This window comes from Mesoplodon bidens (assembly GCF_964165515.1).
Source record: "Mesoplodon bidens genome assembly, chromosome: 1".
In the NCBI taxonomy this organism is placed as follows: domain Eukaryota; kingdom Metazoa; phylum Chordata; class Mammalia; order Artiodactyla; family Ziphiidae; genus Mesoplodon; species Mesoplodon bidens.
The window spans coordinates 149,442,376-149,460,668 of record NC_138176.1 but is presented as its reverse complement, the minus strand read 5'-3'; the positions used below and the strand labels follow the sequence as shown (position 1 = coordinate 149,460,668).

The 18,293-nt window shown below is 46.9% G+C and overlaps 1 protein-coding gene across 7 annotated transcripts in view; it reads left to right on the top strand.

The window, feature by feature from the left end:
• The window catches only part of TBC1D1 (TBC1 domain family member 1), a 221,654-nt gene that overhangs the window by 199,333 nt on the left and 4,028 nt on the right, over nucleotides 1-18,293 (top strand). For 6 of the 7 annotated variants that reach the window (XM_081238165.1, XM_081238166.1, XM_081238164.1 and 3 more), the window contains 4 exons: nucleotides 930-1,174; nucleotides 3,225-3,384; nucleotides 10,707-10,876; nucleotides 17,749-17,922. In XM_081238165.1, the coding sequence (XP_081094291.1) occupies nucleotides 930-1,174; nucleotides 3,225-3,384; nucleotides 10,707-10,876; nucleotides 17,749-17,922 (749 nt within the window). The remainder of the gene's footprint in view (nucleotides 1-929; nucleotides 1,175-3,224; nucleotides 3,385-10,706; nucleotides 10,877-17,748; nucleotides 17,923-18,293) is intronic. The other variant, XM_081238167.1, reaches the window with a different exon arrangement.

The window sequence follows — 18,293 nt, the reverse complement described above, 5'->3', positions numbered from 1 at the left end:
AGGAAATCAGGAGAAGACTATTGCTGCCCTCCTAAGTCAAGTTCAGGTAAACTGATCGGGACTGATTCAGTGCTTTCTCACGGGGCTGAGGAAGAACACACGAATGTATCCTCCTCCCTTTGCTGAGACCACATAATTAAGGTGAATGTTTCCCTCATGGCCTCCATGCACTTCTGCCTTTGCTGATCCACACAAGGCCGTAAGTCTCACCTGGGTCCAGGCGTGGCCCCAGCTGAGCATCTCTTTAATCAGGCATTTTTCTGCTCCCTAGAAACACACTTCCCCATCAGTCACATTCCAGAAGGAGAGGGTGAGGTGGGATTTGACAGGTATCAACCACACAAGCCTCCTGGACAGAAGTCTTTTTAAACTTTGTCTGAGTACCAGCTTTTTGTGAAAATCGGGATGTCGAGAGCGTTTTATTAAACTCTTTCTGAGAGGTAATTGTTTTGTATAAAAGAAAATACCTACTGCTCCCCACTGTGTTTCAAAGCACTGCCTATGGTTTAAAAGAAGAGAAATGTGTGTGTGGTGTGAAGCACTTGTCGGGAAATGAGCAGTCTGGGCAGAGCTGATTGGGGCGTGTGCTGGAGTGGGGTTGGGTAGAGAACCACAGCTGACCGCTCCTCTGGACACTAGACTCCTGTTTAGAGGATAGACACTCTTCTTCCTGTTTTAGATGGAAATCCAGGTATCTGCAGGCCCGAAGGCGGTTCTCATTTCTTTCACCTGAAAGCATGATTAATTGCTGATTTTTTTAATAGCAAGCATTTTTCCAAGAACAACCAGCTGACTTGTTTATAGAGCTGGTTTATGACGTGATCCCACTTGTAAAGATCTGTTGCTTTAACCTAAAGCACATCAGATTTCTGGTTCAGTAGGCTTTTTTTTTTTTTTCAAAATACAACAAATGTGTTTTGTTTTCACAGGGCGAACCTTTCCAACACATCCATACTTCTCTGCTCAGCTAGGAGCAGGGCAGCTGTCACTTTACAACATTTTGAAGGCCTACTCGCTTCTCGACCAGGAAGTAGGCTATTGCCAAGGTCTCAGCTTTGTAGCAGGCATTCTGCTGCTTCATATGGGCGAAGAAGAGGCTTTCAACATGCTCAAGTTTCTGATGTTTGACATGGGTCTGCGGAAACAGTATCGGCCAGACATGATTATTTTACAGGTAGAGAGCATTCCTTAAGTCTTTGACAAAGATGAACTCTAAAATGTTTATGATCCGTTTCCAGGTATATCTAAGGAACTTTCCCACCACCAGTTAACACTGTAACATCTGTCACTGCTGAGAACTTACTCTGTGCTAGGCCTTACACCAAATGTTGCATGTGCACTTACCTCCTCAGACTTCAGGAGGACATTGTTGATCAGCTCAATTTAGAGATGGGAAAGCTAAGGCTCAGAGAGGTTATGTAATTTGAGCAGGTCACACAGCTAGCAGGTGGCAGAGCTGGGATTTAAACCTAGGCCTGTCTGACTCCAGGGCGCCCTCCCTTTTACCCTTTGTCAAACCACCTTCAGGTGGTCTGATTCCGACCTCCCAGTGTATTTGCTCCTCCCTCTGCCAAGGATCCCATCCCTACCCCTCAACCCCTGCCATCCCATGTCCAGCTCAGATATCACCTGTTCACGCAGGTGTCGTGTCCCCCCCTCTTCCACACACCCCGGCTCGCTGTGTCACGTGATCCTGTCTCATTCCTTTTGCATAACACACTTACTGCCTGAAATTATCTTGTTTCCTTATTTATTGTTTGTTTTCTGGCTCTCCTTAGCGTATATCATGAGAGGGCAGGGGTCTTACCTGTCTTGGAGCTGAGTCCCTAGTTCCTAGGCTAGTGCCTGGGATGAAGTGGGTGCCTCGTCCGTATTTGTTGAATGAATGAGTGACAGGTGGCAGGTCACGTCAGAAGAAAACCCCATACAACAGTGTGTTCCATTGCTGCTACCACCGCCTTTCAGAGCGGGGAGAACTCTGGATCCTGCTTTGAGGATATTCCTAAATGTTGGAACATGTGTTTACGTGTTTGTTTACCAGCAAGATACTCTGATTTCAGAGCCTTAGAAAGTGTACGTTAGAGCCAAGGACTTTTCCAGAGCGCTGAACAACATGGCTAGAAATCCTTTCACCTCCACCTGTGTGTGTGGACCACGTGAACATAAATCCCATAGAAGGAAGCCATCCCGTTCACTAGGAGATTTGGGCCCACATAACATTTTCCACACATGCTGTCGGGTTCTTCCTACGTACCCCCGTTAGCGTATTTAATGTAGGTGCACCTGCCATCAAAGAGAGTGGAATTTTTCAGATTTGTATAGTATAGTATACAACAGTATATACTGATATAGTATATTAAACAAGTCGTGTGTAGTATAGTATACACATGGCTGTGTTTGGGCTGGTGGCCTAGAGTTTAGATTTCTTTTTGATACAAAAGAGCCGCAGCTGGTACCTGAGAGAACTATGTTGTCTGGCCTCCTGGAAACAGTTTTTCCCATTGTGGGCAGTACATATCCAGCTGTAGCACCCTCTCCAGGTCACTGTTCCTCTGGGGTCGGGCCAGGGACTGCTCAGTCGGGGCTGGCTCTAGGCCAGCTGTGAGCCCCGGGACCCTCATGGGCTTCCTGCCAGGGCCGCGTCACTCTGAAGAGGGAGCCCCCTCAGCTCACGTCCAGCCCAGTTGGAACAGCTTTCTCCATCTCGAGATAAACGCTTCTCAGCTTCTTTTCACTTTCCCGTGTTGTAAACCGGAAGAAGTCACACTTGTCCTGCCTCTTGAGTGGTTTGGCGGGGTGGGGGGGGCGTTCAGCGGGAACTTAGGGAACAGATACAGTCGCATCCTTCTGCAGAGTCTGTGCTCCCACTTCGCTGTTGGCGAGAGGCTGCCTGTTTACTTCAAATTCCCCTGGCTTTGGGTTTTGCTAAGAATGTGCGTTTACGAAATGTTGCCACAGGACACATGCGTAGCTTCTCCTAGCCGAGGAGCGTGAGGGAACAGTAAGAAGAAAGGCCGTGGTGGCCGGAGGAGCCCCGCCGCCGTGAGCGCCCTGGGCCCAGCCCAGCCCCTGCCTGGCCACAGCAGCCCCAGCAAGCACTCGCTGGATGATGGAGGGCGAGAGCAGGGGTCTCAGGAGCCACGAAGAGAGTTCCGTGGTCCTTCCGCCTCCGAGCCGGGTGGATGCTGATCTCCCACAGTGACCATGTGTGCGTGTCCCTGCAGATCCAGATGTACCAGCTTTCGAGGCTGCTCCACGACTACCACCGAGACCTATACGATCACCTGGAGGAGCACGAGATCGGCCCCAGCCTCTACGCCGCACCCTGGTTCCTCACAGTGTTCGCCTCGCAGTTCCCCCTGGGGTTCGTAGCCAGAGTCTTTGGTGAGTGTGTGTGAGTCTGCTCGCCAGGACTCGCGTCCTCGAGTTAGAGGGGAACCGTGTGTCGTCACTCCGTGGTGATTCTTCTCATTTTTATACCTGGGTCTTCTACAGGAAACAGGGTGTTACTTGTCATTCTCAGTTTAGTGAGGATCAGGCTTCAGGAGTTTCAGGACCTGCTTAGCTTCTGATGATCAGAGGGCCTCCCCTCCATGCCTTCTTGTAGGCTTAGATCCGATTCCCTTCCCCCAGGCTCCCCCTGGAGCAGACTTGCTGCAGGCTGGGCCGAGGAGCCTGGTGCGGGGCCCAGAGATGTTTCTCCCGAGCCGTCTTCCTCGACCTCTGTGGCCCGGGCCTTGGTCGCTGAGCTCCCTAAGACTTCTCCAGCGGGAGTCCTGGGCCACTGCTCTTTCTAGGTCTCGCCTGCATCTTCTCCTCTTGCTCCGCTTCCCCTACCCTTGGCTCTTCGCTTCCTCTGCCGGCGTGCTCTCTCGAAGGCACCTCTGTGTCGCCGACCCACGGTCCGTCCTCACGCGCCCCCCGCATCATCTTCCCACTGCTGTGCCCCTGTAACTGAGGGTGGGTCACATTTCAAACCATCTCCTGTTTACTTGATTTACTTTTCGAAAAGATAGTCTCTGTCAAAGTTTTAAATGAATGTTCGCATGCAAAGTCTCAAAACTGCCTTGTCAATTAGACTTCAATTTAAAAAACTAAAAATTAAAAAAATGTAAAAGGCTGCCTTGACCTGGCAGGGATAGGAGCCGAGTGACATGCTGTGAGCAGTCAGCTGTTGTACAGTGTGCTTTCCCTGCTTCAGGATGAAGTAATAATTCTGACAATTCAGGTTCTTTTTATCTTTTTATTGTGGAGGAAGAGGTTATTAAAAAATTGATTGTCATCACATACCAAGTGGTTTTAAAGTACCATTTATGTTGAGTCACTTGATAACTTAAAAACCTGTACTCTTATACTTTTTTAGATTCGTTTTTAGAATTAGAGACCATCTTAAAGGGATTGTTCACAAAAGAGAGAGTCACTTTAGGCAGCTTTGGGCAGACCACTTGTATATCTAGATTCTAGAAATCCTAAAATTTGCTTTTTTAAAAAAAATAAATTTATTTATTCTAGGCTACATTGAGTCTTTGCTGCTGTGCACGGGCTTTCTCTAGTTGTGGAGAGCGGGGGTTACTCTGTTGTGGTGCGTGGGCTTCTCACTGCGGTGGCTTCTCTTGTTGCAGAGCACAGGCTCTAGGCACGTGGGCTTCAGTAGTTGTGGCACGTGGGCTCAGTAGTTGTGGCACATGGGCTCTAGAGCGCAGGCTCAGCAGTTGTGGCGCACAGGCTTAGTTGCTCCATGGCATGTGGGATCTTCCCAGACCAGGGCACTAACCCATGTCCCCTGCATTGGCAGGTGGATTCTCAACCACTACGCCACCTGGGAAGCCCGCCTAAAATTTGCTTTTTAAGTGGGCAGTGAGTCGTCTTCTCTCCTCCTCTTCCCCCCCCCACGACGGCCGAAGTACTAGATTTTTATTATCATTTACTTCTATCCACAAGAACTTTTACGGAATTTACCATTTGGCTTTACTAGGAGAATCTAGGTTCTTAAAATATTCACTACTCTTCCCATTTTTGCATAGCTACCTCCTCAAATTGATTTTTATTTTCCGTCCCTAAAAAAAAATAAGCACTGAAAATAATTGATACTAAACACTCTTTTCCTGGTTAAACAAATCATTAGTGAGATTTCATGAAGATTTTATACCATAGTTTTTTTAAAAAGTCCTCAAAGGGCTTCCCTGGTGGCACAGTGGTTGAGAGTCCGCCTGCCGATGCAGGGGACACAGGTTCGTGCCCCGGTCCGGGAAGATCCCACAAAAAAATCCTCAAAATTACCTGCTTAGTTGACCAAAAAAGAGTCACAGAAACTACAAGATGTTTAGCTGTAGGCTTCAGTCTTTCTTGCCAAACATTTCTGTGTTTTTTACTTTTCTTACTCTGGAAATGAAAAGAAAATCATTAGTCTCCTTCACTTTTTCTCCTGATTCTTTACTGTGTTTTTTCAAAAGGGTAATGGAGAGCAGTGAAGATTGAAAGGGGGAGGAGGGAGTGTTATTAGATGGTTTGAAAACAGCTCAAGCACTGAATTACACTGTTTGTGAAGAAAACTCTACAGAGGGGGCTGAGCAGGAAGGGCCGAAGGGTCAGCGCCGTGTGTCACTGCCTCAGTCGCAGGCACGGAAGCTGCTGCTGCCTAGAGTTCTGGGCTCTAGGGCCGTAAAGCTCTGGGGGAAGAGCTCTTTCCTCACTGCAGAAGTGGGTAAGAGGCATTAACAGCAATCAGACAGACAGGCAAAATCTGCTTTGGAAATGACAGCCCTTGTGTTGCAGAATATTCAGAACTCTCTGAAGCTCATCCTCATGACGTCATAAGTAAAGCTGAAGCCAGTAAAAGCAGGGTCTTCTTCTCGATATTATGTAGTCAGAGGTGGGTCTTGGAGTTTCTTGTACATTATGCATAACAATGCCAGTCTCTGTGAGTCCTGGAGCCCCACAGACCCCCGCTGCACTGAGTGAGTTCGTTTCCAGCTGGCTAAGGGCTCAGGGCTCCTGAGATTATAGGCAGGAAGTTGGGAACTCCAGAAAGCACTGTGTTGTGAGGTCATTCCATCTATCACTAGTTAAAAGGGAACCATTTTATTGGTAAGGTCCATAGAAAAGTTAGGTTTTTTTAAAAAACATTTCTGTATTTAGCATCGGTGACTTAGCTCCGCATTGGTGGGTAGCTTCATTTTAAATCCCAAAGCCTGCCATTCATACATATACTGTAGGCTTTTTTGGCCTGGGGTCCATTTCATTATAGGCCCTTAGGCCTGGATAAAACCTAAAACCAAGTGGACTTTTGTTAACTATTCACTATTTTATATGTAAGTCACGGATTCTCAGCTTGCAGTCAGCATAGCTCATATATAGATCAATAGCTTACCTCGAACTAAGTATATGCTACTTGGAGGGACAGCTGCCAGTGATGCCTGTGCCTCGACCTTTACATGGTAATGAACCACACTCCTCTGGATGTCAGGGGTCACATAATGTAAAATCGCCTCCTCCTGTATTTTTCCAGTCTGGGTGTAGAGGGGTCCTGGGAGAGATGCTTGTTCTGTTCACCTCCTCATGTCTACCTTTGGGGGGAAAAGGTCTGAAAAATAGGACCTGCCTTGCTCCTGCTGGAGGTGGTGGCTGTGCTATTATTAGGCTCCTGACGTTTTCTATAGGATGTGCTGCCAAGTAGATGAGAGAGGAGGTGGAATCTAAAGATCGGGGTTTGGCCAAACACAGAAGCCACCTGTAATGTAGGGAGGGGTTCTGAGAGGCTTCAGGACTAAACTAGACTGGGAAACAAGACTGTTTGGGTGGCCAGGGAAAAGGGCTCTTCCAGGTAACGCGATACAGCGGTGATGAAGTGAGTCTTTGCCCAGTCTGCGCTGTCATCTTACCGCAAGGCTGTCAGCATCCTTCATCTCTCTCCTGCCTGTTCCTGGTGAAATGTGGGGATATCACAGCTGGAGGACCGCAGCCTCCCAGAGAAAGTTCAGGAGAGGGCTGGCCTGCGACAGAGACAAAGGTGTCTGGAAAAGGGATGTAGGATAAGTTCACCTCCTGGCCATGTGCTTTGCCTTGATCATTTCCCCCATAGGAAGATGGGGCACTTCTAATGTCGTGGGGAGTTTCAGGTAGAGTTCCCATACACGTTACCACCATAGCAGGGTTGCCAAAGTGTCTTCAAAGCAAAGTAATTATTTGTGGTATTCTCAGCAAACAATTTGCAAGGTGGTGGAGTCAGCTGAATTTAAGGTTCCCTCTACTGCCTGCCTGATGAACCCCTTTGCCTATTTCTAGGCGGGCTTAAAAAAGGAGAGAAGGAAAATCGGCCACAGGGTTGTGAGCTGGGCTCCTGCCGTGCTGCTGAAAGACTTAGCAGCTCACTTCCTTGTGCAGTGATTTTCAAATGTGGGAAATCACCTCACTTTTCTGAGGAGACTATTGTTTAAAAAAAAAAAATTCTAGTATGTAAATGTATAGGGATTGGGAAATAGGCAAAAATGACAGTAATTGGGTTGGGGCGGTGGGTTTATAGGTAACCTTTTTCTTTACTATTATTTAAAAATTACTTAATTTTTAAAACTTGCAGAGGGAGAAAATGGTGTGCCAATTGTCTCTGAGGGATACAGATGCTGCCCCTAAGTGTAGTCAGATAAATGTAGGAGCCCCTTCTTCTCAGCAAAGCTTTGAGGGGTCCTTCCTTCAACCCTTCAGACACATTCGTCAGTCGTGTCCCGAAAGGAAATCCTTATTTGAAGCCTCCTTAGTCTAACAGAAGCTTCTGGGGCTGAGCTCTCCCAGCCTCACTCGTGCAGACCCTTGGCCGGCTTGTCGTCAGAAGGATGGGCACCTGGGGCGGGCCTCCAGGAGTGCTGGTGAGTCAGGCATCTTGCGGCTGGCAGCATGCACAGGGGCGTCTGCTGGTGGGAATCAGCATGGTCTTGTCAGTGGCTCTTAAAAGGTGGCTTTTCTCCGTCTAAAGTTAACTAGCCCTTCCTTGCAAGGCTCAGACCCATAACCGGGGTCTCATTGGCATCATCTCCCAACCAAGGAATATGCTGACCTACTCAGGAAAGAGGAAGAGAAGGCCTTCTGACGTGTGTGCTCGCTAGTAAAGGTAGAATGGTCTGGCCCCATGACGAGGGCTCCTGCCTTACCTACTCTTTCGGGCTCCTGCACATGCTGTGCTTTCACACCTCTGCATTTCCACCTTCTTTTTCCTTCTGCGCAGAGTATTACTCCCTGACTTCTTGACTGGGGAGTTCCTGTTGGTTCTTTAAGGTTGGGTTGGGCAGCCACCTTTCCTTGGGGCATTTTCTTCCCTTTTGTATTCTGTTTTGTTCTGGTTTTAAGATAACCAAAAAAGAGTTAAAGAAAAAAACCACCTCTCCAGATTTCCCTTTGTTTTCTTCCTACAGTTTGGAAAAGTTCAGAATCACAGGAAGCACTCTACTAGTAAGTAGATTTGTTATGAAAACCAAGATCCTAAAGGAGTAAAACTTGGAAGACCATTGTTAATCTTAAGACTGCTGATGTGGATTGTGTATTTGATTATCCTCACAGAAGTTCCCCAGTTGTTATTTATTTTAACTGGCTTAGATGTGGGACTATATCTAAATTTAAGGTACTTGCCCCAGAGACTGGAGATTCTGAGCTACATAGCACGTCAGTGGTCTGGGAGTGCAGTCTGCTCCCCAGGATCCCTGCAAAGAATGCCTTGCTATTGAGTCTGATAGATGCCATCAGTTTTTATTCAGCTATAAATGTTCATATACTGAAAGGAAGTCTTACTGTCTAAACCAAAGAAACTTCAAATTTACTTTGTTTTTGGAAATGTCATTTCTGTTTAAAAATATGTCGTAGTTATAGCACAATCTTATTTTATTCTATTTTTTATTTTATTTTTTTTTTGCCTGCATTGGGTCTTCATTGCTGCGCGAGGGCTTTTTCTCTAGTTGCGGCGCGCGGGCTTCTCACTGCAGTGGCTTCTCTTGTTGCGGAGCACGAGCTCTAGGCGTGCGGGCTTCAGTAGTTGTGGCTCGTGGGCTCTGGAGCGCAGGCTCAGTAGCTGTGGCGCACGGGCTTAGTTGCTCCGTGGCATGTGGGATCTTCCTGGACCAGGGCTTGAACCCGTGTCGCCTGCATTGGCAGGTGGATTCTTAACCACTGCGCCACCAGGGAAGCCCCTCTAGCGCAATTTTAGATCTTTATGTTTTCTGTAGTGGTGAATTACATGGGTAGACTGCATATTTTTTAAATCAGACATTTCACAGGACTATTCTTCCATAGCACTGCCTCGATACATGTACTCCTCCCCCTAAGAAGTTCAGATTTCAAAGATGTGATCTGTTCTCCAGTTTATCTTCCCAACCCCTACAGCCAGACTTGAGGAGGCAGCATCTGTCCTTTTCAGTTGCCTGGAGCTGCCCTGAACCAGGAGCAGTGTGGCCCTGGGCTCTCTGGGAGCGGCTGCCCGCAGGGCTGCACCCAGCCGGGCACCAGGTCTGCCTACGTGATGGTCTCGCAGCATCTCCGGGGCTGACCCAGCCAGCCGGTGCTTGGGTGTCTCCCTTATGCCATCCACAAACCACCCTGGGACACCTCCAGCCTGCGCTCAGTGGCTTGTTTCTTAATGGCTTTCACTTCTCATCACCCTAAACCACCCAGAGAGGCACAGGCTGGGAATTCTCCCTCTCACCTGCTTCTGTCTTCCTTGACTTGATGGAAAGTACAGCTTCTTTGTCCCTTCCATTCTCCTGCAGCCCCCCCAGAAAAAAAAAAAGAATATTGACAGTTGCCTCTAATTAGATTTATGCTCCCATCTTTTAAAATTACATTTCTTCTTACATTATTATTCCAGTTGTTAGGTAACTTTCCCAAATTTAGTCACCCAACATTTAGTTACTAGGGCTGTGCTCGAGCCCCAGGACATTGGAGTCTCTTTCTGAATGGCTTCAACTCTGGGGAAGGTGGAGTCTGGGCTGGGCTGGGCTGGGGGCCCACTTGCCCTCCCTCTCCCTGTGCACAGTAGGTGTGGGGATTGTTAACATTCGCCAACCATTCTAAGGGAAAAAATGGCAAGAACTAGAAAATAACCCTGATAAAGTTCTTTGAATTCTTCAGAGGGAAAAAATGTTTTATTCCATTATTATGCTAAAATTCAGTATACTTGTTAAGTGTTTAATAATGTACTTTTGCAATGGTGCAGGCTTTTTACAGTTTTTAGAGATCTTTTAATTCAACCCCTTATTTCAAAGCAGAGGAAACAGAAGCATTTTCTTCACTTACAGCAGCAGAAATTAGGATAGAGTATTTATACACATCTTTGTTTTACTCATAAAAATATATGTTTTAGTAATAACTCCTTTGAAATACAGAGAATTCCTGAAAAAAAGAGACTAATGAAGTTTTTTTTTTCACAGTTTCAACTTTTGAGGTATGTTTGAATTTAATATATTCTTGGAGTGAAAAACAGATTTATCTGAACCTGTTACAGAATTTTAGCAGTAGTTTAGCATATATAATATATGTATATTTACATATTTATTTATTTATTATTTGCTATATTGTCTTGACAACCCTATCTGAAATACTAGGATCTTATAATTTGGGGTTGCATTTCCCACAGTCCTGCTCTTCGATGTGTGTGAAGGGGAATGGAGTGCCATTTCATCAGAATCTGGCCTGGCTTAACTTTCTGCTTTTCTGTGTTTTCCCAGATATGATCTTTCTTCAGGGATCAGAGGTCATATTTAAAGTGGCTTTAAGTCTGTTGGGAAGCCATAAGCCCTTGATTCTGCAACATGAAAACCTAGAAACTATAGTTGACTTTATAAAAAGCACGCTACCCAACCTGGGCTTGGTGCAGATGGAAAAGACCATCAGTCAGGTATGGTTCAGTCTGGACCTTCCAAATGTTCCAGCAATTCTGGATATGCAGAAGCCGAATTTCCTTTTTTTTTTTTGAGGAGGAGGAGGAGCTGTTTCCTACCACTTTGTGTCCTGAGCAGCAATGCTCAGCTCGTGGGAGGCACATCTCGAATCCCTGTTCCATGATCAGACGTGTGTCTGTGTGTGTGTGTGCTGAGAGTGTGTAGGTGTGATAACCAGCACAACTATCGGTAGTTTCTTACAATTAAAAGGCGTTTGTCACTCCTCGGCGTTTGTTCTTCTGAAATACATACATTTTTATTCAACGTAGGCTTTTGTAAAATGAGTGCTTTGATTTTTGTGCTGAAATGGCATTAATTGGAATTTTCTAAAATTTTAACTTGTTGATATGAAGTTGTGATAAAGAGTGTATATTCTATAACTTTGTTCTGGAGAGTGTGTGTGCGTGTGTGTGTGTGTGTGTGTGTGTTTTATAGAGTTCAATTCCACATTCATCTGTGGTTCTAGTCCCTCTGATTTCTGTACGCAGTAGAACGGCATTGCATGTATGCATGTATCACTCTCTGAAATGTTAGGGGTTGAGGGTGAGGTGATTCTGGAATTGCAGCTCAACCAGTTGTTAATGGCCTGGCTTAGAAGTGGGAGCAGATTTTGACTCTGTATCAGGAAGAATTTTCCAGTAATGATTGCTGACCATGCAGGACTCAGCTGCCCGGCAGTGGGTGAGGTCACCCTTGGAAGTGTCCGGAGGCTGGACGGCGAGTGCTACAGAAGGTGCCCAACGCAGAGATCCCACAGACTCAGCAGTCGGAGCCTCTCATTAGCCTAGAACTTACCTCACCTGCAAATGTAATGAAAACATAGAGCAATTGGGTAAAAGCAAATAGTGAAATAAAGCCGTGTTTTAAAAACTCCTTCTTCTGAGGGTTTCTGATAGTCCGAGAGTGGTGGGTTGCACCCAGTTGCAGCAGTTTGTGGTTTCATTTACTGCCCCTCCTTAGGTGCTGAGCCCAGAAAAGGAGGCAAGTCTGGGCTGGAAGAGGGAGACAGTTTCGTCCAGGTGCCACTTTGGGTCTCTGCACATTTCATTGGCCTACATGAAGGAGCAGCTCTTTTCGTCTCTGCACTTTCTTCTTCAGTTAATTGAGAGGCTTTTACTTCCCTGGAGCCTTCCTCTCAGTGTGAATAGCTCTGGCTTGTTGACACCCTGCTTTTTGCCAGGTTCTGTGTGACTCTGCATATACACACATGATCTCGTTCAGTCATGACTGAATTCCTGAGAGGAGAAGTGGTTTTAACCCACGAGCAACCTAGGGTTCAAAGTGGTTGATTAGCTGGCCCACAGTCATGCTGCTGAGAAGTGGAAAGGTAGGGTTTCAGACTCAGGCCCTCTCACTTCAAATGCTTTTGCAGCTACTCAGCTCCACCAAGTGCTTGCGGGTGTCATTTAATCAGAGATTTTCTGTACTGTACCTGTGTATTAAGACTGAATTCTCCACCCTTTGATTCTTTACTTTCTGACATTTCCATGCATTTCCTCCCTTTTAGAGCTTTCATTGCACATACCTCTGTTTTTTGGCTGCTGGGGAAAATGCAAGAGCCTTGGTTCCCTAAACCCAAGTCTGTGCCAGTGAGCGCCTTGACCTGCTGCCTGGGGCCTGGCTAAAAGGCAGGCAGCCTCACCGACGTGGTTACCTTCTGGATATTGAGCCCCAGAAAAAAAAAAAAAAACTCATGTTCCTCCCCTCGTCTGTAAAGGATACTTACTGAGGGTGTGAAGGTGCTCTTTAACGTTGGGAGAATAGAAATGGACCCAGTGTGCAGAGAGGACAGTTGTGTGTGTGCCTGAGTTGTTTCAGGCATCCGTTTTGAACTTGGCATGCTTTATTCCATTGGCTCCTTAACAACTCTGGGGCCTGGAGGGAGTAGACGCCCAGCACCCTGTACGAGGTGGCAGAGCCAAGAGTGTAACGTGCTCTGGGCCACCAGAGCCCGTCCTGTGTAGAAAAGGAGCACGTAACCAGTCATTGCAAGAGTGGTGGGACCTCCAGTGGGGCTGTGCAGGGAGGGAGTGAGCAGTGAGTGGGGAGTGGGGACCGGGGAGCTGAGGGAGTTGAGTTCAGCTGGGCCTTTTCTGCAGAGGGCCAGACAGGAAGTGTTTCAGGCTTTGTGGACCATAAAGTCACGTGAGGTCAGCTCAGCCTCTGCAGCATGAAGGCCACCAGAGCCAGTATCTGTCGGAATGAAGCGGCTGTGTTGCAGTAAAGCTTTATTTGCAAAGCATGTGACGGGACAGCCTTGGTCCACGGGCTGTAGTCAGCTAACCCCCCATTATAGTACGTGCAAAGGCACGGGAGCGAGAGAGAAGTTCTAGGCTCCGGTTCAGCTTTCCCCGGGGTGGGGGAGGCGCAAGGATTGGAAGTAGGGACACAGCATCTGCATCTGAGGTCCAGGTTTTCAGCCTACCACAGGTCTCTCTGGGAAACAAGACTCAATGCCAGGCAGCTCTCCGCCCTCCTTCCCTCCAACGTGTTCCATCTGGAACTTGACCTCTGCAGGCTGTCAAGCTTTCTGCCTGCTCACTGCCCCCTCCCATCCCCTCCCTGCAGAGGGTGCTCTAGTCTCAACTTCTACTCAGAGAGGGGGGAGGCGTGAGGGGCAGCGCGATTTCTCTGCAGCCTTGGAGAGCCCACAGGGTGGAAGTGACATTGCGTTCTTTGCATGCTGCTGTCCTGTGTGTGGAAGGATGGAGCTGGGCTGGATCTCTGTGATAGCCAGGCTCCATTTCATTAAATACCGTCTCCGTCTCCGTGGAAGCCTCAGCTCGAGCAGCTGGGACACAGTCTGCATCCAGGTTGGGGAGAGTCCCCAAGGACAGGGCCCTGGAGCTCCCGCTCAGCACAGACAGGCTGGGAGCCGCCACCTAGGGGCAGGCCCAGAGTTGACAGAGTCCAGGGCGTGGAGACAAGGCTCTCTGAGGCTCTGTGGCAGCTCCTCAGCGTGACTTAACTGTCAGTTGAACGTGAGCCATAAAAATCGCCTCACAAGAAGGGGGAAGCCCTGGGAATAAACAGAAAGGAAGAGGAGGGAGGTCAGGGGTGTCGTCTCATCACAGCAAGTGTCGTGTGCTTGTGCAGCCTCAGGTCAGTGTAAGGAAGAGAGCAGGTGAAGCGGGGGGCTTTGGAGGACGGGGCAAATAGCCTATTTTCAGCGTCCTTTGGGCCCTGCTCCAAGTGCGTTCCCAGACCAGCACCATCACATAGGAACTTATGCAGAATCTGGGCCCCCCACTCCAGACCCGCTGAGTCAGAATCTGCATTTCAGCAAGATGCCCAGGAGATATGTGCACGCACGCACACACGCACACACACACACACACACAACACAGGGGGCACCTTGGAAAGCTCTGCTGTGGGTGACTTCATTGTAAGCACACCAGACAAGTCTCTGTTGTAGTTGAGCTTGTAGGAGAGAAACCAGAATCTTAACAAAGTTCCTTTGTTCAAAAGATGCTCTTCAGAATCACAGTGGTGAGACTGCCCCTTCTGCCTTCGGAGGAGCCCTTACTGCTTGGGCAGCTTGCACTATTGAAAATTAGTTTTTTAAAAGGCCAGTCAGTGCCGTACCAAGAGGGTGGGGTAAGGCAGGGAGGAGTACTTTACTACTGACATTGTTTAGAATTGCTTGCATGTGGTGATAATAAAAAGCAGACCAGCTTTTAGTTGGGTTTATTTTTGTTTTTAAATATACTACAGACACTGCACCCCCTTATTTTTGATACCCAGGCAGAGGCTCCCCCATCCAGCTCTTGGTATGCCACTGAGACCACCAGGCTGGGGGGAAGGGTCTGGGGGTGGGGAGGGTGGAAAGTATCTGACTAGTTCTGCAGCCATCAGGGTTGATGGCTTCATTACAGAGTGTCCACAGACAGCAGAGAGAAACACTAAGTCTCCAAGCGCAGGCGCGCCAAGAACAGAAACGAATTCTCTAAAGGAGGAGACTCGTCTAGCAAGCAGATATCTGGGAAAATATTTAGCTTCGTGCATAATTTAAATTTAAATAACATAATGCTTTACCTTCCTAGAATAACAAAATGAAACATTTTAATCCCAATACCCAGTGCCAAGGGTGTACTGTATCTGGCACATTCTTACGTTGCTAATGGCATTGTATGTGGATTATTCCCGTTTGGGAAGCAATTTGGCAATATGTATCACGAGCCAGTAAAATATTTGTACCCTTTGACTCAGTAATCCCATTTCTTGGAATGTATGCTTAGGAAATAATCCAAAATATGGGAAAAGCTGTACATATGAGGATGTTTAAAGTTGTCGTTTGTAACAAAAACTTACAAGTAACTAGATATCCAGCATTTGATGACTGGATTAACATGGTTATTGATACGTCGAGTTGGTAGAATACCATGAAGCCATGTATAATTATGGTTATGAAGAATATACAACAACGTGAGAAAGCGTCATTTGAGGACCAGGGCGCTCCTGTCACCACCAGCCATATGCTTCCATGGTCGGGAATAAATTCCCAGGCACGACTGCAAGGGCTGTGAGTGTGTTTTGGCAGCCAGGAGGGTAATGATGCAGTTAAGCAGAGATGATTGTGACCCAGGATGGTTCCTGGGGATTAACGCAGGCCTCCGCGGGCACTCCGCTCTGTGCACAGTTGAGAGCCGTTAACCATAGCCACTCATCAATCTGGATCAAAGGCCAGAGGTTTTGTCCCCAGGTTTTCCAGGTTAGGAGCTCATTTAAAAACCTCTGTGGAAGAAAAAAAGGTGTGTGACATTTATCCTGCACCATGTTTATAATTACACACTAATGCCACAGCAATCTCGGTTTTAATGTGTGTGGTCTTTACTCTGAGCTGTTCAGAAGTTCCATGGTGTGACATCCTTTGTCATTTTGCTGCAGCACGAGGTTGGATGGAAGGGGTTTTGTGACAGCTGTGTGGAAGCAGATCCCTTAGCTAAGTTAGGGCACCAGCTCAGCTTGCCAGGCCTGTGTCTCCTGATTCCCCACAGCTATGCTGTCAGGTAGGTGTTACCACCTCCATGTGGTGGAGGCCAGGAACTGAGGCCAGGCTAAGTCAAGTAACTTGGTCAGGGTCATTCAGGGAGTCGCCAGCCGAGCCCCCATTCAAGGGCTGACTGAAAGCTTCTGAGTTAGTTTTCTTGACTGTAGAATAGAGATGATAATCCCTGCCAGCTCACGGTCGCTCTGAGGGACAGCAGAGAATCAGATCAATGCAGTCAACTCCACACACAAACACGCACGCACGTCACAGATACAGTGTGTATTACTTTTTCGGCCTACAGTGACTTTTGTGCCTAATTAGTATTAGCCATTGAATTAAATTGAAAGCCAGGAAGCTGAAAAATTAATCTCAAGGAAGAGAAAATAAGATTGGAAGAGAAAATAAGATTTCTGGGAATGGTGAGAAAGTAAACATGGTTTTTGAAAATTGATTTCAGGAAAGATGGGACTCATTCGTGTTTGAATGCTAATAGGGTACCATCAAGGGAAATGAGTTTTTCATGGATTTTAACTGTGTTGGAATTTCTTTCTTAAGGAAATGCTGTGAAGAGTTAGTTTCTGCTCTTATAAACACTAATTTCATTCTTTAAATGTGTGTTCTGATCTGGCTTTTTTTATGTGGTGACTGAATTCTCAGATCCACGCTGGGGCTTCACGCCTGGGGCGGCAGCAGCCTCTGCCTTCTGACCCCTCATCGTCCCAGCTTCCATCCAGCTCACTTCACTCATCAAGAGAAAGTACAGATATGAACAGCTCACTTACTTGTGCACTTTGGGGTTGTTTTTCACACGAGTGGTTTTTTTTCATGACTGTTACTATTATGGAAAGGAAGGCAACTCAGGCATTGTTTTGTATTCACTCATCTATGTGGGTGACATTTGCGTTTTGGCTCATTTCTGCATATCTTATGTGCAGAATAGGGTTTTTTAGTAAACAGTTCCATTACTTGGCTGTTCTTGTAACTCTGAAAATCCAACTGAACTATAATTAAACTTTGACCTGGTGACTGGGCAAATGGGGCTGTGATTCTTCTGTTTTGTTTTATTCTCTCTTTGACCCATAGTTGTGTATCTAATCTAATAGAATTTTCAGAGAAAAATGATCTAAGTACTGAAATAAGAAGTAAAAATAAACTCATATAAGCAATTTAAAAAAGAAGGTTTTGGCTTTTGAAAAATGAGTATCAGAGACCTACACTTACTGTTACCTTTGGTTTATTTCCAAATGCTTCTTTTTTTAAAATTTATTATATTATTTATTTATTTAATTTATTTTGGGCTGCATTGGGTCTTGGTTGTGGCACACGAGATCTTTGTTGTGGCACACAGGATCTTTCGTTGCGGTGCATGGGCTCTTCATTGTGGTGCGTGGGCTTCTCTCTAGCTGTGGCGTGCGGGTTTTCTCTCTCTAGTTGTGGCGTGCGGGCTCCAGAGCGCGTGGGCTTCTGTAGTTTGCATCACACAGGCTCTCTAGTTGAGGCGTGCCGGCTCAGTAGTTGAGGTGGGCGGGCTTAGTTGCCCCTCGGCCTGTGGGATCTTATTTCCCCAACCAGGGATCAAACCCACATCCCCTGTGTTGTAAGGCGGATTCTTTACCACTGGACCACCAGGGAAGTCCCCCAAATGCTTCTTAAATCCTCTCTTCCCAAGTAAAATCATTCCCTTCTCAGTGCAGAGTTTTCCTTGTTTATGACTAATAGTATCAGGCACAGAGTAGGTGCTTCGTGGGCACCCGTCGACGTGGTCGTGTGTGTGTGTGTGTGTGTGTGTGTGAGATTTTTCTCATTTTCAGTGCCTGATGACTTTTCTGTGTGTCACAGGTGTTCGTGATGGACATCTCTAAACAGTTACAAGCTTATGAAGTTGAGTACCATGTGCTTCAGGAAGAACTTATCGATTCCTCTCCTCTCAGTGACAACCAAAGAATGGACAGATTAGAGAAAACCAACAGCAGCTTACGCAAACAGAACCTTGACCTCCTTGAACAGCTGCAGGTAGGGCATATTTACAAGGCAGCCTCCCGAACCTTGAGTGTGTGGTAGTTCATTAACTCACCAGAGGCACCGGCTGGGTTTTCCCATGGCCGTAGGCCCTTTCTCTTCTGGTTGTTTGTAGTTAGGATCAAAGGTAACCCAGGAGAATTGTTCCTTTTTGTTAGGAGGCAGACAGATTATCCTTTGCTAAGGTCAGACTGTCCTGGAACTTTCTGAGAGGGTATTTCTGCACTTAACCCTTTCAGGAGACAGACCCAGAGCTGAACTTGGGTTCAGGGTGCCGTCGTACTATTAGCCAAATAGCCAGCGATTGCTCTTTGAGTAATGACGAGACAATCAAAGGCATGAGCTTTCAGGAGCGAAACCAGCTA